This window comes from Galeopterus variegatus, unplaced genomic scaffold (assembly GCF_000696425.1).
Source record: "Galeopterus variegatus unplaced genomic scaffold, G_variegatus-3.0.2 Scaffold208, whole genome shotgun sequence".
Taxonomy (NCBI): domain Eukaryota; kingdom Metazoa; phylum Chordata; class Mammalia; order Dermoptera; family Cynocephalidae; genus Galeopterus; species Galeopterus variegatus.
This window is the reverse complement of record NW_007726319.1, coordinates 447,398-469,184: the sequence shown is the minus strand read 5'-3', so window position 1 is coordinate 469,184 and position 21,787 is coordinate 447,398. Positions and strand designations below refer to the sequence as shown.

Below are 21,787 nucleotides of genomic sequence, written 5' to 3'. Positions count from 1 at the left end.
AATCAAATTCCAATTTCCCACCCAGGCACAGGTTCTAACCTACACACTATTTTGAATACTCAAATTTGAAACAATGCATCTTGGGGACTTAATTTAATATAATCAATAGACTATGTTCAAACTTCACTTCTCTCTCTATCTTAACTAAGACAATTTATTTAATACAATGCCCACCTCATTTCCCAAAGCATTTGAAATGGCTTAAAAAGCAGATACAATAAAACCAAACAATAGAAATAAGCAAACAGTCATGACTAAGGAAAATATATAGAAGAATAGAAGGAAAATTAAAATAAAGATGTGTTGGGAAACTTTGTAAGTTCCATGTACCAAGTACCAGGTACTCAGAGCTGTTGCCCCCAACCTTTTCGCCTCATGAATCACAGAAATTGGCAGCTGTACAGACACTTGAGTAAATGGAAGACACTAACCCCTTCCCCTGCACTGCCCCGCTGCCCAGCCAAGGGAATCAGTTCACAGGGGACCTGGAATCCACTTGGACGACACCAATCGGCTGTGGCAGACAGGGCGGGAAGTTCTGCCTTAGAGAAAGCAAAGGGTTCCTGTCCCCCATATCTGAAAAACATTCCCCTTAGTGCTTTCTCATAAAGGGGCGCTGCGTTTGACATCAATTACTTTGAAAAGAGCCACAACAAAAAATTACAGCTAGATAGAAAGAAAAAATAAGTTCTTTTGGTATACAGTAGTGCTAGACATCTATAATTAAAAATGACTTACTGTATATTGTCAAATGGCTAAAAGAGCGAGCATTCTCTTCACAAAGAAACGATAAATTTTTGTGATGAATCTGCTAACTACCCTGATTTGCTCACTACACATTGTATACATGTATTGAAATATAACTCTTTTATATACATGTATTGAAATATAACTCTGTACCCCATAATAGGTACAATTAATATGTTACAATTAAATATATTTTAAAAAGAGCCACAAAACAGTTCATGTAATGTGCACACCAGCATCAGCAGAGGGCACGGTGGGCAAAGACGTTTCTGCAGAGGGCTAACACAAAGTGGAAAATCAGGATTTAGATGGGCAGTCACACTGAATATCCTTCATGCTGTCTACCACAGTCTTTCTCTTAGCTGGGCTTTTGACAAAAACTGGGAGGCAGACAGTTCAGAATTATGTGTTTCAGTGAGGACTTGCGTTCCTATACTTTTAAAGTTAACTGATCAGACAGTAAGGTGGCCATACTTCTGTGAAAACAGGCGCCCAGCCACAACTCCAGACCAGGCAGCGAGCTGGAAAGGTGACTAAGCAGGTTATTTTAATGCTATGGGAGATGTACCTATTTATTTGTAACTACATTTGAAAAAAAAAAAATGTCTTCTCATTTGCTTTAGGGACTAATTCATAAACATTTTGGAGTCAGAGTAAATCCCACCTGCCTGCCCTGGCAACTTCACAATCCACCAAGGTTTTCTAGTTCTCCAACACACCCTGGCCTGAGACTCAGTCCCTCCCAAGCCTCCTATTCACTACATCTTTGGCAGCCAAGTTGATTTAGCTATTCTCCATACCCAGGGGAGAAGCTGGCAATAAAGGCCCAGCCATGACACCCAATCCTCTGATAAAGTGAGAAAAATCTCCAACACCTGCCACCCTAGCTGGTACTGAGATTCCTCTCACCTCTCCTTTGTCTGTCCCTATGAATGGCAAACCTAGGTGGTAAAGTAAATCCAAAATAACTAAAGCATGAAAACAGGAATGCTTGTGCTTTTCACGTGCTATTTCTCTGCGGGGTGACGCAAATGTGGTGGTTGAAATGATGTCTATTAGAAGCCTAGACAAGTAGTCACATTATGGCTGCAATTGAAACCTCAACTCTGTACCCTGAGGAAGGCCCTTCTCCAGTTTACAAGCTCAGGCAGGCTCCCAGGTGGGTAGGTTGTAAGTTGAGGTTGTCACGGGCAATTAGCAGCTACTCAGTGAGACACACTAAGAAGAAATTCTTTTTTGAGAGAATATTTAATAAGGAAATGCTCTGATTTCCCATTAATCCATAAAAATCAACTAGCTTACAGGAAACTACAAAACAAGTCAGCAGTCACCCCAAATTCTCTATAGAGAGCAGGGTTTAAAATGGGCTTTCCTCAGAGAGACTTTGTGACCATGTCCCCTTTATTTACGCCTACATCCCGTGTCACAATGCTCATCACATGTCACGGCTAGTATTCAATGTCTGCCTTCCCCACGAGGCTGTAACCTCATGGAGGCAGGGACCGCCTGCTGTATTTAACCACTATATCCTTAGTACACTGCACAGTGCTGGGTATGGAGAAAACATCTAATAGTTGTTGAATAAACTGTCCAAAGAAATTAAACAGAATAAATATACTTTCTGCTTTCCTTCTTTACATGTTCTCACCTTTCCCAGACTATGTTCAGCTCAACACCACAGTGGTGCCAACAGGACCATGGCTCATCCTTTCTCAGTCTTTGTTCAGATCCAGGAGGAACTTAAGAGACAGGAATTAGGAAGTAGACAATCAAGGCTAGGCTCAGTCAAATACAGTAACAACTAACAGAAAACACTCAGGTGAACTTAAGCACAAAAGAGAGGGGGACCTCTGTCAGACTCAAATGCAGAACAACCAGGATTCTCAGAGGACTAGGAGCATGAAGAGGAAAACCTTGAACATCACATGCTTGGGCTTTTTCTCCCTTGGGAGGCAGGTGATCCTTTCCCCCTAGTTCATCCTACCTTTTCTGTAGATCAGGTTTCACTGTTTCTCTACGCACACAAACACCCAACAGTTCCTAGGTTTATATGTTCCCAGGTCAAGAGGTCTGCCTACGATGAGATTAGCATTTCCTACTGCAAATTCTAAATTCCTAGGGAAATCAGACTGGCCCAGAGGTAAACAGCCTTAACCAGGAGAATCTGGTTTCCTCTGGCTGCCTCCTACAGGGAGAGGAGGAGCTTCAAAAAAGACAGAGTATGAAGACACCCCCACAGCAGCACTTGTGTTTTTGATCCTGATGTGTCGGCTCTTCATCTTTCTCTTGTCTGCCACTTCCCTGAGATCACTCAGCTTGTCATACTCCGCCTTTCAGGCTGACTCCCTGTCATCAAACTGGCCTTCACTCCCTACTCTGTCTCTTCCAGTGCCTTCCACGCCCTTCCCTCCATTAAACTTCAAATACTTCTCAAAGCTACAAGACATTTACCCTCCTGCCCAGAACATGACAAATACTACACTAAGAGTTATCTCAATGGACAAAATAAACAAGCCATTATTTTAAATATGCAGAACATTTCCTTTTTGCTGTGTTCTGTATTTGGAACAGTACTTATTATCTACTGGTATATAAACACACAATATAGTCATATCTGCTTTGTTGTGTCCATATTCTAGCCTCAGGATAGATTGTACCTTTTCACTTATTTTGTAACTTAACACCACATAATTGCTATTTAAGGATAATACTGAGTAACCTCTTAACTAAACACCTTTCAATAGAAAGGACTGCATAACAATCCCTTGGAAACTCAAGTTTATTTCATGTTCTCTAACTGATGGAAATGTAGTTTATTTCCTTATGCAATAAGATTCTGCCTCTCTCAAGTTAAATAAAGATTACTTACTCAGAAGTCAGTTACTATGTCATCTGAATGCATAAGGTTCCCAGAAACACAAAAGCCACTTTCTGACCAACTGTGAAGAACATAGCTTTTTTTTCCCCCCTAACTTCTACATGGTAGTAGAACCATCCAACAATGAAAAATTAATCATCTTGACCACATGTACCTCATTCATCTGCAAATCCCTGGCACCTGGATTGGTGGCCTGTATACAATGGGTACGCAGTAAATGTTTGATTGACTAGCATGTGTACACTTTAATAAAATAGAGATTTTATTAAAATGCAGATTTTGATTCAGTAGCTCTGGGGTGGACTCCAATGGTGCATTTCTAATAAGTTCTCAGGTGATGCTGATGTTGCTGGTCCACAGACTACACTTGAATAGCAAAGTAATCCCTTTTTTAGTCCCTTTAGTAGAACACCATAGGCAAATGTACAAGTAATTAAGGGTCCTCTTTCTCGAAGTTCATGTTCAGTCTTTAGGAAAATAGATGACAATGTTCTCAGGGAAACTCATCTTTATTATCAGATTTAATCCTTCAATAAGAATTTATTGAGCACCCTTGCCAGGTGTATGAGCTACAGCAATCTTTACTCTTGCATACAGCTTAATAAAAGATGAAATGTAACTAGAGGCTCCCTTGTATTCTCAGAGATGTCCAAATAAAGAGAGCATTAGAGAATGACACCAAAATGTTGCTGTATGTGTGTCTGGGGAAGGGGGTGGGTAAGCAATTGCTTAGGATCCTGTGCCTTAACGAGGTTCCTCTTAATGCTCATCTCAAGAAGATCCCTTGCTTGCCACCCCCAAACCTCTGTCATTTCACCCAGGTCTGCCTCTCCTGTCTGCACAGTTGTGGAAACCAGAGGTCTCTGGGGCCAACTTCAGCTCGGTGGATAAAGGCCCTCCCCCATCTCTTCCATTTAGAAATGTGCCAAGTTTGATGAAGAAGCAAGACCAGAGAAAAGACTAGTTATCAGTTAAAAATCAGAAAAAAAGAGAAAAGAAAAGAAAAAATCAGAGAATTCGCTTCCTTTTCCATTTACCTAAACCGTCATTACTGCTATGGCTTAAAAAAAAAGTTCATCTTGGGCCTATAATGTACGATGGTGCTTCTGGAAGCACAACAGGTAAAGGGAGAATATAGTATTCAGAATTAAAAGAAGTTTCTTTTTCACAGAAAAAAGGCTAAAAACTTAGTTCAGCTTCATGGTTATCAACTTCTTAGTAGAAGATGTGCAAAACCTCAAAGATAATTTGAAACTCATTGAAAACCATTACATCCTTAATAATTCATTTGTTCATGAGAGGCAAAATTCTTGCTTGAATTATTATGGTACTCTTGCCAGAGGCATAAACTTAATCACATCTACAATTTAGCATGACTTTATTTTGGTTGTACATAGTGTACATACTTCTGAAACTGGGGTACTTATATCAAGGGATGAAGTGCACACTGCAGCAAGCTAGAAGGTATATGAACTCAAACAACAAACCTGGTAGATTTTTCTAGGGTGTCAATTTTAATTAAGATTTGAAGGGAGGGGAATAAGGAAAATGTTTAATACAAGTGGTAATAAATTTCAATAATTGTTTTACACTAACATAAACAAAGAATGGGATGCCCAAACTTAATTTTATAGCTAAAACGCTAGAATAAAAAGAAATTTCCTATTTTTGGGGCTAGCTCTTCTCCACCTGTAGGGGAACTTCTGCCAGTGGACCAGTCTAAGTAGCACTCATATCTTTTTTTAAAAAAAGTATATTTAGAAGATTCATTATTTATCAGTACATGGAAATATTTCTCAGATAAGATCTTGCGGAAATGAGACCAACTTCTAATTAGAATGTTTCAATTCCAACCAAATCTTTTTGAGAGCTGAATGGTCAATGCTAAATGTCTTGAATTTGAATAAATGATAACAAAAATAATGCAAGGACAAATTTACTTCACAAATGTAATCACTGGAAAAAATTTTAAATTGTCCAAGGATATACATTACAAAACAGTCAAACAAAAACTTGGAAAACAGAGGCAGACTGCTGTATTCAGAGAGCCTATGTGCTGTAGTCCTTCTTCCATTAATCTTATTCAGAAACTATATAGTCAACTTCAGAACAATTTTCTTACTTTACATAGTGAGAGCCTTAGAAAATTTTAAATGATTTAACATGGTAATTTCCATTATAATGAGAATTCAACCTTCAGTTTCCTTACTTGGGAAGACAAAGAATGTAATTTGGGAAAAAAGGGGAGTTAGAATGCATGTCTCATTTTTCAAGACAGAGATCCAGATACTTACAAGGCATTACATGGTATATGCTTGGCCAATACTGTCCACTGTCTCTCTTTAACCAAACACGAACTGTCCTACAACAGAAGAAAATGTGTGCATGAAATCACAGTAGTGTTAGTCATAGGAAAATGTTAATACACAGAAACCAAACCTCTTACTATCAAATATATATGTATCCTAACTATATTATATAATACATAATATAATCATACATATAATATATATACATATATATATATACACACCACATATAACTCTCTAAAGATCCCATATTTCTTAAATTTAAGGCTTCTGTATGTTTAGAATTACATTTGATTGTTTAAATAATGTCCTCATATATGTATATATACACACGTGTAACTGTGACACTGTTTACGAATTATTTTCAACGTTGTTTTGTCTGTTTTTTTATTATTATTTTTAACATTTATTTATTATTACTATTATTATTTTACATTCTAAGATGTCGTTGTGGAGCAGTGGGGGTGGGGGTAAAGGGACGGAGGTGCGGGTGGAGGGGCGGAGCTGGCTCATGACTGGCTCCTTTGCTAATCTGGTTGAGGAGAGTGGAAGGGCATGGCTGAGGCCTGCGGGGCTCTTCCCACTCCAGCTCAGGAGTCTGGGGAGTTTCTGGTAGTGGCTCAGTTGTTGCTGGGCTGGATGTGCACATGGGTGGGCATGGCTCAGGCTTGGGAACCTGGGTGCTTTTTTTTGTTATTTTGTGTGTTTGCTTTTTTTATGGCTGGATGATGCAAAGATCAAACCATGGACCTTAGTGTTATCAGCACCATGTTCTAACCAACTGAGCTAACCAGTCAGCCCTTCTTTCCAAAGGTGCTTGACCTTTGCCCTAGTCTTCTCGAAGCATCTGTCCATCTGGGGAACTACTATGTTTTACTAGTAAAAGAAGTGCAAAGGGATCAAATGAAGTAACATGCAGCATCTGACATGAACAGAAAGATTACAAAGTAAGTCCATAGTTTTGCAAGACTGGCCATTGTCTTGAGAGACAGTTTTTTCAAGCATGGTCAAGCCATGGTAAATTGGAGACTCAGATTTTCTGAGCTAGCGGGCTAGCCATGGGGCTGGCTACAGAACACAATGATCCTGCAGCAAAGGCTGTGGATGAAGTTCCAGGTCAGCAAGCTGGGTAGAGACAAGGCAGACATCCAGGAGAGCTCAGAGAGCAGGAACCAAAGAGAGGTTGAGCCAGCTGGGGAGCACCACTAGGTTCTGATCAACTAGAAAGGCCCAACCATGAGTTATACCAGCCAGTACATCATCAGCACATATCAGCAAGGCAAACATAACTAGGAGGTTAAGGGATATTACCCCAGAGACCAGAGGAAATAGCAGACTCAAACCAAGGGAAATGGTCAGTTTCCCACTGCCAGGAGATCACATAGGCCACACACCACACCCCAAACCCTTAAACCATCCCAGGGTAAAATGCAGACTGAGAGACTGAGGATTTTTATCTCAGAGAGAGCTGGACACTGCCTAAAGAGACTATTTAAGTTATAACACTGGTCTAAGTTTTAAATTGTACTGGATATTTTCCCCCCAGCTAATCAGTATATCTCCTATAAAGGGTAACAGGAAAAGACTGGACCAACTACAGACATAATAAAGAAATGCCATTTTCTCTGCAGAGCCACAAATTACAATGTAGTGATATTCAGTGGCAACAATACACATGCAAAATTCAGTCTTTTGGTCAACTATCTAATTTGTAAGGTGGACAGGTAAAATGGTAAATAACTTGTAAAAAGCAACTATACATACACTACTCATACACATATCAGTCCACTCTTCTCCTAAACAAGTTCTTTTTACAATATATACTAGTATAATATTGCAATATTGAGATAATATTATCTCAGTAAGAAACAATACAGGAGTGATATCACAGAAGATGGCAGCGTAGGACAATTCAAGAATCAGACCCTCTAACAAATCAACTATTGAGCTGGCAAGAACTGTCAAAATCATCTATTTCAGATCTCTGAAGTCTAGTTATACATTCACAGTGTCCAGGGGAATGCTTGATGAAAAAAAAAGAATGGTAAATTTCAGTGAATTTTGGCACTTAATAGCTACCACTGCCCATGCCCCAGCCCCAGGCCAGGTAGCCATGGAGAGAATGGCTTGTGTTATGGAGTGGCCTGCTGGTGCCAGGGTAGGAACTTTGTCCTCCAAAATTTGAGAGTGCGGTTTTGATTTGCCTGTCAGTTCACTGAGAGACAAACAGAGCAGGCCATTGTTTCAACCTCCTATGGCTAACAGGCTTCCTAAGTAGTGTCTCTCAAAAGAAATTAGACAGAATTTTTTTTTTCCTTATTGGATCCAAGTACTTAAGGAAATTCTTAGCTGTTCTTAATAACAGAACCGAGACTTCTGTAGTCACCAAAGTACACACACAAGTAACATAGTCTTTGCAAAAATAGTTTGAAAAAGTCACTAAACAAATGGACAACTACAGCATTCAACAAGTAAGAACAGCAATCCCTGGAGAAAGGGGAGCATCTGATTTCTAGAGTTACTGCATTCAATGCATTACACTGCATTCAAAATGTCTGGTGCTCAGCAGAAAATTGCAAAGTATACCAAAACAAAACAAAACAAAAAACAGGGAAGTATGGCCCATTCTTAAAAAGAAAATAAAGAGAGAAATTGACAGAAACCATCCATGAGGAACCCCAAACATTGGGCTTACTGGACAAAAACTTTAAATTAACTGTCTTAAGTATGCTCAAAGAGCTGAGGAAAGAACTAAAGGAAATCAGGAATGAAACAACATGCCCTTAAACCACAATGAGTCAAAAAAGAAATCACTAGGAAAATCACTACAGAAAATACTTTTAGGTGAATGAAAATAAAAGCACAACATACCAAAACTTATGAGAGGCAGTAAAAGCAGTGCTCAGAGAGAAATTTATAGCTATAAATACTTAAAGAAATAAATAACTGAAGGAAATCGGGACAAAAATATGTGAACAAACAGGTAATATCAATAAAGAGATAGACATTACAAAATGGAATCAAATAGAAATTCTGGAGTTGAAAAGTACAACAGTTGAAATAAAAAATTCACTAAAGAGGTTTGACAGCAGGTTCAAGCACACAGAGAAAATAATTAACAAACCTGAAGACAGAACAATTGAAATTACTCAGTCGGAGAAGAAAAAAAAGAATGAAGGAAAATGAACGGAACTTAAGGAACTACGGGACATCATTAAGTGTACCAACAAGTGAAATATGGAAGTCCTATAGAAAGGGAGAGAGAAAGGTGCAGAAAAATATTTGAAGAATGGCCAAAAACTTCCCAAACTTGATGAAATATACTCATCCAAGAAACTCAATGAACTCCAAGGAGTTTAAACTCAAAGAAATCCACACCTAGACACATTATTATCAAACTGTCAAAAGCCAAAGAAAAAATGTTGAAAGTGGCAAGAAACGACTCATCATCACATACAAAAGATCTTAAATAACAGTGATAGCCAATTTCTCATCAGAAACCATGAAGGCCAGAAATCAGTGAGATGATATATTTAAAGTGCTGAAAGAAAAGTACTGTCAACCAGGAGAGAATTCTATACCTGGCTGAACTAGCCTTCAGAAATGAAGGTGAAAGCAAGACATTCCCAGACAAATAAAAGTGAATGAAATTCATCACTAGCAGATCTTCCTTACAACAAATGTTAAAAGGAGTTGTTCAGGCTAAAACAAAATGACACTAGATGGTAACTTGAAGACATGCAAGAAATAAAGATCACTGGTAAAGGTCACTACATAGGTAAATATAAAAGCTATTATTATATATTTTGTTTATAACTTGTCTTTTTATTTCCTACATGGATTAAAAGATATATGCATAAAATAAGAATTTATATATATGCATAAAGGTGTAATTTGTGACCACAGCAAAAGGAGGCAGACAGAGCTAAGTAGCAGCAGAGTCATTGTACACTATTGAAACTAAGTTGGTATCATTTCAAACTAGATTGTATAAGTTTAAAAACACAGAAGAGAAAAATGAGGGAATCACGATGGTACATGAGGAAAAAAATAAACCAAACATAAAAGAAGGTAATAGTGGAGGAACTGAGGAACAAAAGATTTAAGACATAAAAAACAAATAGCAAAATGGCAGAAACAAGTGCTCATCGGTAATCACTTTAACCGTAAGTGAATTAAACTCACAAACTAAAAGACAGAAATTGGCAGAATGAATTTAAAAAAGCATGGTCCAACTTTATGCTGCTTAAATGAGACTCACTTTAGACCGCAATATACAAATAGGTTGAAAATGAAAGGGTAGAGAAAGATATTCCATTTAAATAGTAACCAAAAGAGAGCTGGGAGGCTTGGCTAATAACAGATAAAATCAATTTTAAGTCAAAAATTGGTACAAGAGACAAAGAAGGACATTATGTATTGATAAAAGTGTCAATTCATCAAGGAAACATAACAATTGTAAATACATATGCACCAAACAGAGTCCAAAAATATATGAAACAATCTGACAGATATGAAAGAAGAAATAGATAGTGCTACAATAATAGTTGGAGAGTTCAAATATCACTTTCAGTAACGGGTAGAATCGGTAGAACATCTAGACAAAAGATCACTAAGGAAATAGGGGACTTGATTGAACAACCCTATATACCAACTAGATCTAACAAATGTGCAGAACACTCCATCCAACAATGGTAGAACATACATTCTTCTGAAGTGCACATAAAACATTCTCCAGGATAGATCAGATGTTAGGCTATAAAACGATTCCCAGAAAATTTAAAGAATAAAATCATACAAAGTATCTTCTCTAACCAGAATGGAATAAAGTTAAAATCAATAACAGAAGGACAACTGGGGAAAAAATCACCAATATGTAGAAATTAAACAACATACTCTTAAACCACAATGAGTCAAAAAAGAAAATCACTAGGAAAATTAGAAAATACTTTTAGATAAATAAAAATGGAAACACAATGTACGAAAACTTTGGATGAGCAGTGAAAGCAGTGCTCAGAGAGAAATTTATAGCTGTAAATGCCTATTTTGAAAAAGAAAATCACTAACCTACAACCTAGTTTTATACCTTAGAAAACTAGAAAAAAGACCAAACTAACCCAAATCCAGCATATGGAAGGAAATAATAAAGACTAGAAACTAAGACTAAACTAAACTAAGATAAACAGAGAAGATGCAATTAATCTGAATCAGAAATGAAAGTGGAAACATTACTTCTTACCTTACAGAAACTAAAACGATTATAAGAGAATACTTAAATGTCAGCAAATTAAATAATCTAGATTAAATGGACAAATTTGTAAATCATACAATCTAAACAAAACTGACTCAAGAAGGAATAGATAATCTCAACAGACCTATAACAAGTAAAGAAATTAGATCAGTAATCAAAAAGCTACTAACAAAGAAAAGTACAGAACCAGACGGCTTCACTGGTGAGATCAATCAAACAAGGAGAATTAACAATCTTACTCAAACTTAACAAAAAATAGAACAAGACAGAATACTTCATAACACATTGTGTGAGGCCAGTGTTATCTGATACCAAAGCCAGACAACGATACCAAAAGAAAACTGCAGACTCATAGCTGTTATGAACAGAGATGCAAAACTCAACAAAATACTAGCAAACTAATTTCAACAGCACATTAAAAGGATTACATACCACGACCAAGTGGGATTATGACTAGGAAGGACAGGGAAGTTCAACATAAGAAAATAAATGTAATATAGCACATTAATAGAATGAAGAAACACACAAATACACATACATACACACACGCACACACAATTACCTCAATAAATATAAAAATGCATTTGGCAAAATTCAACAACCTTTCATGAAAGAAACACTCGGCATACTAGGTATAGAAAGAAACTTCCTCAACCTAATAAAGGCCATTCATGAAAAATTCACAGCTAACATCATACTCAATGGTTAAAGAGTGAAAGCTTTTCTCCTAAAATCAGGAACAAGGATGTCCACTTTTACCACTGCTATCAATATTATTGGAGGTTCTAGCCAGAGCAATTAGGCAAATAAAAAGCTCCAAATTGGAGAGAGAGAAGTAAAATTACTTCTATTTGCAGATGACATAATTATACATATAGAAAATCCTAAAGAACCCACAAAACATCTTACTAAAGCTAATAAATACATTAAGCAAAATTGCAAGGTACAAGATCAACAAACAAAAACCAGCTGTGTTTCTAATAGCAGCAAACATTTCTAAAGGAATTACAGTCCTCAAAACACTTTATATATACTATACATTTAATTCTTACAATACCCTATTAGGTAGGGCTCTCTTCACTAAATAAATTGCCTTCCTCATACCAACTAGTATTAAAGGCAACTGATAAATTTTTACAACTAAAAATAAAATCATATAAAAATATCTGTTCTCTTATCTTCTAAGGTACAACAGCAGCTTACAAAAGAAAAAAGGTACTGCATCCTAGAGGTCCAAAGTACAATTTGGAAGGCTAGGAATTTTCCTACTAAATGTAAATTCCACTATACAAAACCTAGAAGTTTTAACTTTTCTGAAAATGATATTTAAAAATCAACATGAAGAGCTTTAAACACTAAATGAAAACCTTTTTCCTTGAAAAAATTTCTCAGAAAATATCAACCGTGATTAGGAGTCATACTTAAGCCAGTAGAGGTCAGTATATTGGGGAAGAAAAATGCACAACTGCTGAATTGCAGGGTAAGTGTCCATTCACCACATACACAAAGCCCTGAGTTCTCAGGAACCCTATAGGGCTAGATACACTGCACTGTCTGCCTTGCGGGTCCTACCTCTGCTTCTCCCTCTCCCTCTCCACCAGGGTCCCAGCAATAGGCATAAACAGATACTGGGAGAGCTGGGATAGAGGCAATGCTCATCTCAAAAATAACAAGATGAGGTATCCCACGGTGGGCCTCAGTCAGTTCAGCAGTTGGGCTATTTTGAAAATAGCATAATCTAGCAGAAAGGCAACAAGGGAGCTGGGCAGATATGAGAAGTCTATATACAGTGCTGGTGAAATGGTGAGAAGAAACTATAAATGCTAATTGCACAGCTCCAGCCTCTGAGAGCACCCTAAAGAAATAAGGAAGGGCAATGCATTCCCACCTTGCCTCCATCCCCCGCATCTCTCCCCCAAGGACCGGATCCAGTGCCTACCTCAGTTACAAACTTAACTAGGACAGGTGTGACCTCGTCAGGGACAGTCCTCAGCCTAGTAGCCAACACGATCACACAGGATCACACAGGATCACACAGAGGGGTCTCGACTCAAACGTTCAACCAAGCAGGGGAGTTAGAAGCTCCCTTTTGATCAGTTTTACTTGTGATACTTTTTAAAAATGCCCAGGACCAGGTTCCACCTCCTACAGATTCTGATTTATAAGTTCTGGGCTGTGGTTTAGGGGATTGTGACTGGGACAATTGATAAGGGTAGCCTCAAATATACTATGATGTATAAAATTATTGCCAATGATTTATTTATTTTAAAATTTATTTACTTATTTATATTATTATTTTATTACATTCTAAGATGTTGTGGAGCTGTTGAGAGGGGAAGGGGAGATGAGAAGGGGGAAGGAAACAGGGAGGGAGAAGGAGGAAGGGGGGGCATGGTTGAGGCCCACGGCACCCCCCTCATTTCTGCAAGGGAGACCAGGAAGCTTCTAGCAGTGGCTTGGTCATCGCTGGGCTGAATGTGGATGTCAGGGGGTGTGGCTAAGGCCCTGGGCCCCCACCTCCCGGCTTGGGAGAGATGCTCCCATTTTGAGATTCCCCATTTTTTAGTTTGTGTTTGACTTTGTTTTAAACTTTGCTGACATGCATAAGCCAGCAGTAGAGTTTTGTCAGACATAGTTGTTAAACTGACTTGCATGTGTGTATGTGTATATGCATATACAAATAGATATATGTATGGCCAAGCACCACACCAATCCTATCCTGGAAAAATATACCCTTTGCTCTATTTGTTAGCAATCTTTAAGAGTCTGCTTATACTGATGGACAGAATGAAAAACAGGGATTACAACAACTTGGATTTTCTAAGACTATCAAAATCTAGAAGTTAGAAATTCTGCCCCACAAGTAAAATTATGTACATTCATTCATTGACTTGTTGATTCATTAATTCTTCAACGAACACTTTTAAACACCTACTAGGTACTGGTACATGAAACCCACTGGAACCACAAAGACAAACAAGTGCCACCTCTGTTCTCAGGAAGCTCACGGTCCACTGGGAAACAGGCTATAGAACATCACAACACAGCAAGGTGCCAGCTAAGGTAGGGAGACACCCATGCTGTTATGGGAGCATGTGGGAGCGCTGAACTCTGACTACAGAGCCAGGGCTCAAGGAATGTCAGAGAATGCTTCTCAGAGATGACAGTGTCTGAAATGCGGATGAACAGCATTAGCCAACAGAAGGGAAAAAGGGAGTGGGAGCCTGTTCCTGGCAGGGGAGCAGCATCAGCAGCCTGAGGAGGCAAGAGCAAGCAGGAAGAGTGAGAAACAAGCCTGGACAAAGGAGTAGGCAAAAGGCCACCAAATGCCTTGGAAGCCATGCGGAAGATACTGGATTTCACTTTGAGGACCACTGGAGCCACTGAGGATGAGTAGCCAGTCACAAAATCATATTTTTTGCTCATTTAAGAGAAGACAGGCAGAAATCTAGTTACCCTGAAGTAACCGATTTGGAGGACTTGGGTAGTAATTCAGGTAAAAAAGGATGAGGGTCCAAAAGAGAGATGAAGACAGATCTTCGAGCATTCAGAGTGTCTGAGCTGGGGGGCTGACCAGATGTGGGATGCCATGTGCATGGTGGTGAACTCACCAATAAGTGGTTTTTGTGGAAGGCAATGTTGAGCTCATCTTGAACATGCTGAGTTTAGGGACAATCCAGTTAGGGCTGTCACAGGGTGAACTCCCTACCTGGAGTTCAGGGGTGAGAGCTGAACTGAGAATGAAGACTTGGGAGTCACCAGCACATTAGTAGCTATCATTGAATAAGAAGAAAAGAGGGCCACAGACAAAGACAAAGTCCTGAATCACACCAACAGCTAACGGTGTAGAAAGAAAGCATCTTCCACGACCTCAGAGGGTGCCGCCAAAGAGGTAGAAGGAAAATCCTTCTTCACTTCTCAGTCACAGAAAGTATCCTGACTTTAGGTCCAGAAAATGAGGTCATCATAAACATACCTAAGAACAGAACCAAATTCACCAGGAGAACGTGCCTACCATAAAATACTATCTATATAGGTCACCTTTCTGAGAGAAAAGGGAAGGTTGGGGGTGGCGACAAACAGTATACCACAGGTTGCTAAGTTACTGAATAAAATAAGATGGGGCGTCTACCCATGTTGAAATCCAGGCTTTTAAAAATGTGCCCTAGAATGATGCAACCACTTCATTAGTTACCATAGCGATGAGCTTCATTTCCCAGGGGACAATTGTTATTTTTGCCACCACTAAAGTAACTTGAGGAGGGGGGTAGTGAATCCCACTGTGTTTTGAAGATTCTTGAATTTCCATGGAATACTTTTCTAACAAATCACACACTGCAACAGCAATTCAAACAGGATGGCAGCCCCCAGCGACCTGCAAACTAATAGAAAAACTTTTGAGCAATAGGATGTCAGTCAATTTTTTTTGTAGTTTTTACAGTGATTTGTTCAAAGGGGAAAAATGCTTTTTATGTAGAGAATGTTGCAGAAATTCTTAAAAAACATACCTGAAACATATTTTTTTAAAGCTTGTTTCTCTACGATTATTAGATTTCTTGTGATTATCTGTAAGAACAAACTGTCAGGTTCCCAGTAAATGTACTGGGATCACATATAGTAAACACAGGAAACCCAATCTTCTGCAATACGCTGTGTATCTTTTGTACCCGGGGTTTCTCCATGGACAGACAGAAGCTGCTGTGTGGAACTTGGAGTGACTTAAGGTGGCCAGGGGTTTAAGCTACAGGGGCCCAAGCTGGGTGCTGTCTAGTCCCTGGTCTCCACTGCCAAGCAGCTCAGTTTCTCACATGGAGAACCCTGCCACAACAGACCTAAACAACTGTGCTGAATCAGATACCTAGACGTTTTTCTCATAACTGTAGCAACCTAGCAATCAGCGGCTGGAGAAGAGGTGTGGTTGTTTTATATTTCAAAACTTTGGGCATTTAATGGCATTCCTGCTTAAAAACATTCTGGTCACCTGCAGTCAAGTGCATCAGCAAGGTGTACTTAGTACAGCCATATCCCTTGGCATTTTAACCAGCTGGGTCATTTCTCTTAATCCACAGGCTGTGAGAAAGTCTTTGCAATTTAGCATTTAAAAATTCACAATCAAGTGACAATATTTTTAGTGTTTTTTAAATCTATAAAATAAAGTCTTAAAATGAGGTTAAATGACAGGTGAGAAGATACAAACACAAAATACCTGGAATTACTGTCTTTATCAGTCAGTAATAAGAGCCTTGAGAGAAAGAAGCCTCCACAAAGCCGTAATTCTGAGTAGCTTTATGACTAATAAGCACTATCCTGCATCTGCAAATAGTGTCCCTGCATTGCAGACTTGCTTTTGTATCTTTTGTTTCCTTGGTACTTTAACTCTTCATGGCTAATCCTTCTTGCATAGTGTGGATTTTACACTACCCCGACTCCCTCCCTCTCTCATGTGCATGTCCGCTTTCCCTGAGAAGCAAAACTCCCCTATGAAGCTTTCCAGACTCCTCAGGCAAAACTAAGTTCCGGGATCACGCTGCATCTTGCATAGGCCTATGTTAGGGCCTGTCATGTTAGCCGTCAACATTAGTTAGCAAGTCCATCTTCCCATAAGGCAACGAATTCCTTGAGGACTTTAAAATGTTTTCGAATAATTTTTTCTTTGATTTAAAAAAATACCTCCAATACTTTTTACTTTTGATTACACATTGCACTTAGCATAGAGGAGGTACTTTTAAAAGGTCACATAAATACATAAAAGATCTCACAGAAGCAGAGGAGAACAGTGGTCACCAGAGACTGGAGAGGGTGGGCGGATGGGAGGATGGGGAGCAGTTGGTTGATCAATAGGTACAAAGTTACAATTGGGGAGGAGGACCAAATTTTGGTGCTATTCCACAGTAGGGTGAGGATGGTTAATAGTAAGATATTGCATACTACAAAATAGCTAGAAAAGAGGCTTTTGAATATTCTCACTATAAAGAAGTGACAGATGCATGAGGTGGTGAAAACGCTAAATACCTGGGTTTGATCATTATGGATCATTATACAATATATGTGTATTGAAACATCAAATTGTACACCATAAATATGCATAATTACAATGTGTCAATTAAAAAAATAATTTTAAAAAAGAAAGAAAAAGAACTGGAAATAAAAGAGAAGAGAAAACTGAATACATTCTAGGCACAACAGTGAGGAGGCCCCTGTAAGGAAGTATTAGGACCAGCAAAGCACAGAGGATCCCAGAGGATATTAGCATTGGCAGTGCCATCTGCTCCCTAGCCAGAGTCCCTCACAGGCAAGAGAATGTGAGTCCAAGCCTTGAACTGTCAGCCTGAGCAGTTCAACAATATGAGAGTGTTCATCAATATCACATGGTAGGAGGAGATCGGGATATCATTAGAGGAATCATATAGATGTAACCATTGGCCTTGGCTCTGTACACAGCGGGAGGGCTTTGTCTGTGCCATCCTACTTGCCACTATATTCCTACAGCCTGCTGCTGTGGTATGTGTGTGATAAATGCTCAGTAGGGACTTAATAAAATAGGAAACTGAAGGAGCAGTGATTCAGGACACCCCTGGCTGTTCTGAATCTGCAGATGAATTAACTGCTCTCTTCCAGGGTAGTCATCTTTAAAATACAGCAGAGCTGGGGAAGGAATGGGTGTTTAATGGGTACAGAGTTTCTTTCAGTTTGGTATGATGTAAAAGTTCTGAAAATGTATAATGGTGATGTTTGCACAACAATATGAATGTTCTTAATGCTAGTGAATTGTACACTTAAAAATGGTTATGATGGTAAATTTTGTGTTTTACATATATATTTTACCACAAAAAATAAATAAATAAATAAACAAAACCACATCAGAATGACTTTTTGCTTTGCCTTACGCGAGGTGGTGGAGATGCAAAAAGGATTACTCAAAGCCCATCTCTTCTGAGCAGTGAGATACCCCGAATGGGTTAATTTCCTGGAACGCTCAAGAGAGAGGCATTCCTCCCTGGGAAATTAACACTGAACTGGGGTTCTACTGAACTGGGGTTCTGTCTCAGTATTTATTCTCCAGGCCAAAGTTACAGAAAAAGAACATAGGTAGAGTTGTGGTTAAGTATAGTTTAACAATAGAAGCTGGTAACATCAGTGAAATAACAAAGTGACATTCCATAATGCAATTTGCAAAAGGTTAGGTTGACTCACCAACAAAAGCTTGTTCTTAGCAAATACTGTTTTCCTACAGCAGTTTGCTCAGTATTTTTACAAAAAAATAAAGCAACTTTCTTAACATATCAATCAGTAGGTTAATCTGCTCTCACGGACTTTGCTGTGTTACAATTCTATATCTACAACAGAGACTTTAGCCTGGGGAAAGTTTCCTGTCTTTTGCAAGGTTAACATTTCTATATGTAATTTTAAAAAGTTAGGTTAAACCTGAAACTACAGGGCTTTGGAAACTGGGCCCTGTGAAATACATTTGCTTTATAAATGTTAGTATACTCCACAATGACTCTCTCCCTAAAACTGTAGTATTCATAGAGTTGCTAAAGCAGCAGGAATCAGAAAATAGCTGCAGTCAGACTGGCCCTGTATGTAAAAGGCATCCTAACTGAGAGTGTGTAAAAGGAACCCACTTGCCCACTCCAGCAAGGTAGGGCAGCAGGTCGGGTACTTATCACAACATTCAAATCCGACTTGTTTGGAGGAATTAACTTGATATCCTGTGAAAGAAGGAACACAGATTTGTGCATGGGTAAGGTTACATAATGAAAAGGGATGTTTTCAAAAGATTACTTTGATAGTAGTGAACAAGTTGGATTAGACAGGAGAAAAATTAAAGGCTACAAGACCAGTTGAAAGCTTCCTATAGCCTACAAGGTGTTAGAATGCAGTAGTGGCAAGGAAACAGGAAGAACCAAATTCCTGATACATTTCTAAGAAGGAATCAAGGGAAACCAAAGGTGGCCACCACCTTTCTAGTGTGGAGAGCCATACTGATGATGGAGGTGCACTCCAACAGACTCTGGCAGCCTATATTTTAGAAACAAGAAAAGGGCTCACAAAGTCACATCACTTTTATGAGAGAGAAATTAGAAAATCTCATTATTTCCAGCAGTGTGACAAAAAAGACACCCTGAAAGATGTTCTGGATTGGAAGAATCAAAATGTTAGGTAAAATGAAGTAGAATTTGTTTTTTTTGTGTGTTATTTTAAAACCTTGCCAAGTTACTTGAAAGTGAGGAATCTGCAGATACCCAAAAACCCCAGGTAATAAGAGAGTTTTTAACAGTTTTTAACTCAAGTTTTTAACACTGAGAGTTTCTGGTGAACCCTGGAGATCCTGAGTTTCCATTTTAAGCCATATCGGACATGGAATATAGAAAAAAGGCCTAGATCCTGACTAAGGTGGGGAATCTAATAAGAAATCCTATTTAAGCTGGGATCTCAAAGGCTACACCCATAGTGTAAGAGTGAATAAGAAATGAGTTCCTCCACAAAGAAAGAAAGCAGCAAGGAAACTTGTTTAGGTAAAAGAAGAAAACATCAAGCTGACCATCATGAAAGATTCAGTACAATTTAATCTACTATGTCATCTGAAAAGCCTTAAGTGCAGAATTTAATTTTAACTGGTTCTATACTTACAATATCCTCAGGTAACCAGTAGAAGCAAAAGCAAACCCATTCTTATGGATACACTCACTCAATGTCTAGGAGAACTTAAAGAAGTTCCCCAGATGAAGTTCTAAGGAAGATGAGTGGATCACAATAAAAAAACTGACAAAACCCACAGTGAAACTAGATATCACAGAGCAAGAACCAGCAAAAATAAGAGACAGCAAAGGAGACTGACAAAGATCTTAGATATTAAGATCATCAGAAATAGGATATAAAACAACTACGTTTAATACGCTTCAATAAAAGAGAAGTTTTAATAATATGAACAGAGGACAGGCAGACTGGAAAAATAACCAAATAGAACTTCTGAAAATAAAAAAAATATTATGATTAAAATAAAAATCTCAATGGATAGAGCAGATTAGATACAACTGAAGAGAGAATTTATAAACTAGAAGATAAACAAAAAGTGATCTAGAATACAGTCCTCACAGAGACAAAGCTATGAAAAATATGAAAGGTTGAGTATGAAGGATAGAGTGGAAAAGATTAGAATGAGAAAGTCTAACACTTATGTAATTGGAAGGCATAATAACAAGAATGGGGAAAAAGTCAATAGCTAAGAGTTAATGGCCCAGACCCTCACAGAAATTCTGTAAGACGTCAATCCTAAAATGAAGACAATAAATGATAGTAAATAAGCCCTGATCAAAAGTTATCATTTCCTATTCCAGACGAACTAGTCAGACTTGGATAGTGACTATAAACTCAGCTACACTCCTACTTTCCTGATACCTTGGAACTTTAGACAATGAAAATATTTGAAGAATGCATGCTTACTTCTTCAGAGAAAAGAGGAACCCAATTGTGCATTGTTAGATCGTAACCACTTTCCTTGCTATCTATGTTCTCATAAGAAACATGCCAAACACATTTTTCAATACCACCTCCTATATCTCAGTGGTGACTAGAAACTCTCCATGAATAAGATGGACCCAAGCTGAGCAGAACACAGTTTTGAAAAATAACTTCCACTAATGAAATTAAATAGAGCAGGGCAGAAAACAGAAAGTCCATCCTTTCTGCATGCCCCTCCTCTCTCTCTCTTTATCCTTTACAAATCACCCTAAGGTGAGCAAAGCAAAGATGTAATCATCCCCAGTGGATGTGTGAAGGTGCTAGGATTCTAGAGGAATTAAACAATTCGATGAAAGTTATACAGGAAGATGGTGGGGAAAGCCACATCAAAACCCTGTTATCTTAAATACAATATGTGAACCTTGACTGGATACTGCTTTGAATAAATCGACTGTAAAAAGATATTCAAATTAGGGAAAATTTGAACATGTTAAATATTATTAAATTTTTGTTAATTTTGTTCTATGTGATAATGGCATTGTGGGATGCAGAACAAGTTATCCTTTATAGATATACACTGTGGTATTAACAGGTGAAATGATATAGTATTAAAAGTGAATCCCAGCATTTTCACCCAACAAAGGATGGAGGAGAAAAATATATGAAACAGGATTGGCAAAAGTTGATCATTGAAGCTGGGTGATGGGTATATCTCCATTTTTGTGTTCAAAATTTTGAAATTTTTGAAATTATGTTTGAAATTGTCCGTGATAAATTGCTTTTTAAAATCTTGAGTTCATGACTCATATCAACAACTGTAATTAACTATATTCACTGCCTCTTTGGAGCACAGATTATGAATACAGAAACAGGAGTGGATATAATTCAAGCAGTATACTTTTTTCATCTACTTAGCAATTTGAATTGCTTTAATACCCTTTGTTGGTTCACAGATGAAACACCCTTTATTTCTAGATAACAAATTCTGGGCCTCTAAAATGAATGAACAATATTGAATAGGATTTGCTTTAAAAAGTTTGAACTGAGGCTAATTATCTAGCATATATGCCCAAATATTAAGAAACTGGTTCACAGTATCAGAATAATCCTGCTAGAAATTTTTTAAAAGCTCTCATG

The 21,787-nt window shown here is 38.2% G+C and overlaps 1 protein-coding gene across 1 annotated transcript in view; it reads right to left on the bottom strand.

The window, feature by feature from the left end:
* WDFY2 (WD repeat and FYVE domain containing 2) overlaps positions 1 to 21,787 on the bottom strand; it is a 150,835-nt gene that overhangs the window by 74,985 nt on the left and 54,063 nt on the right. The window contains exon 2 of the mRNA XM_008565829.1: positions 5,920 to 5,987. Coding sequence (XP_008564051.1) covers positions 5,920 to 5,987 — 68 coding nt within the window. The remainder of the gene's footprint in view (positions 1 to 5,919; positions 5,988 to 21,787) is intronic.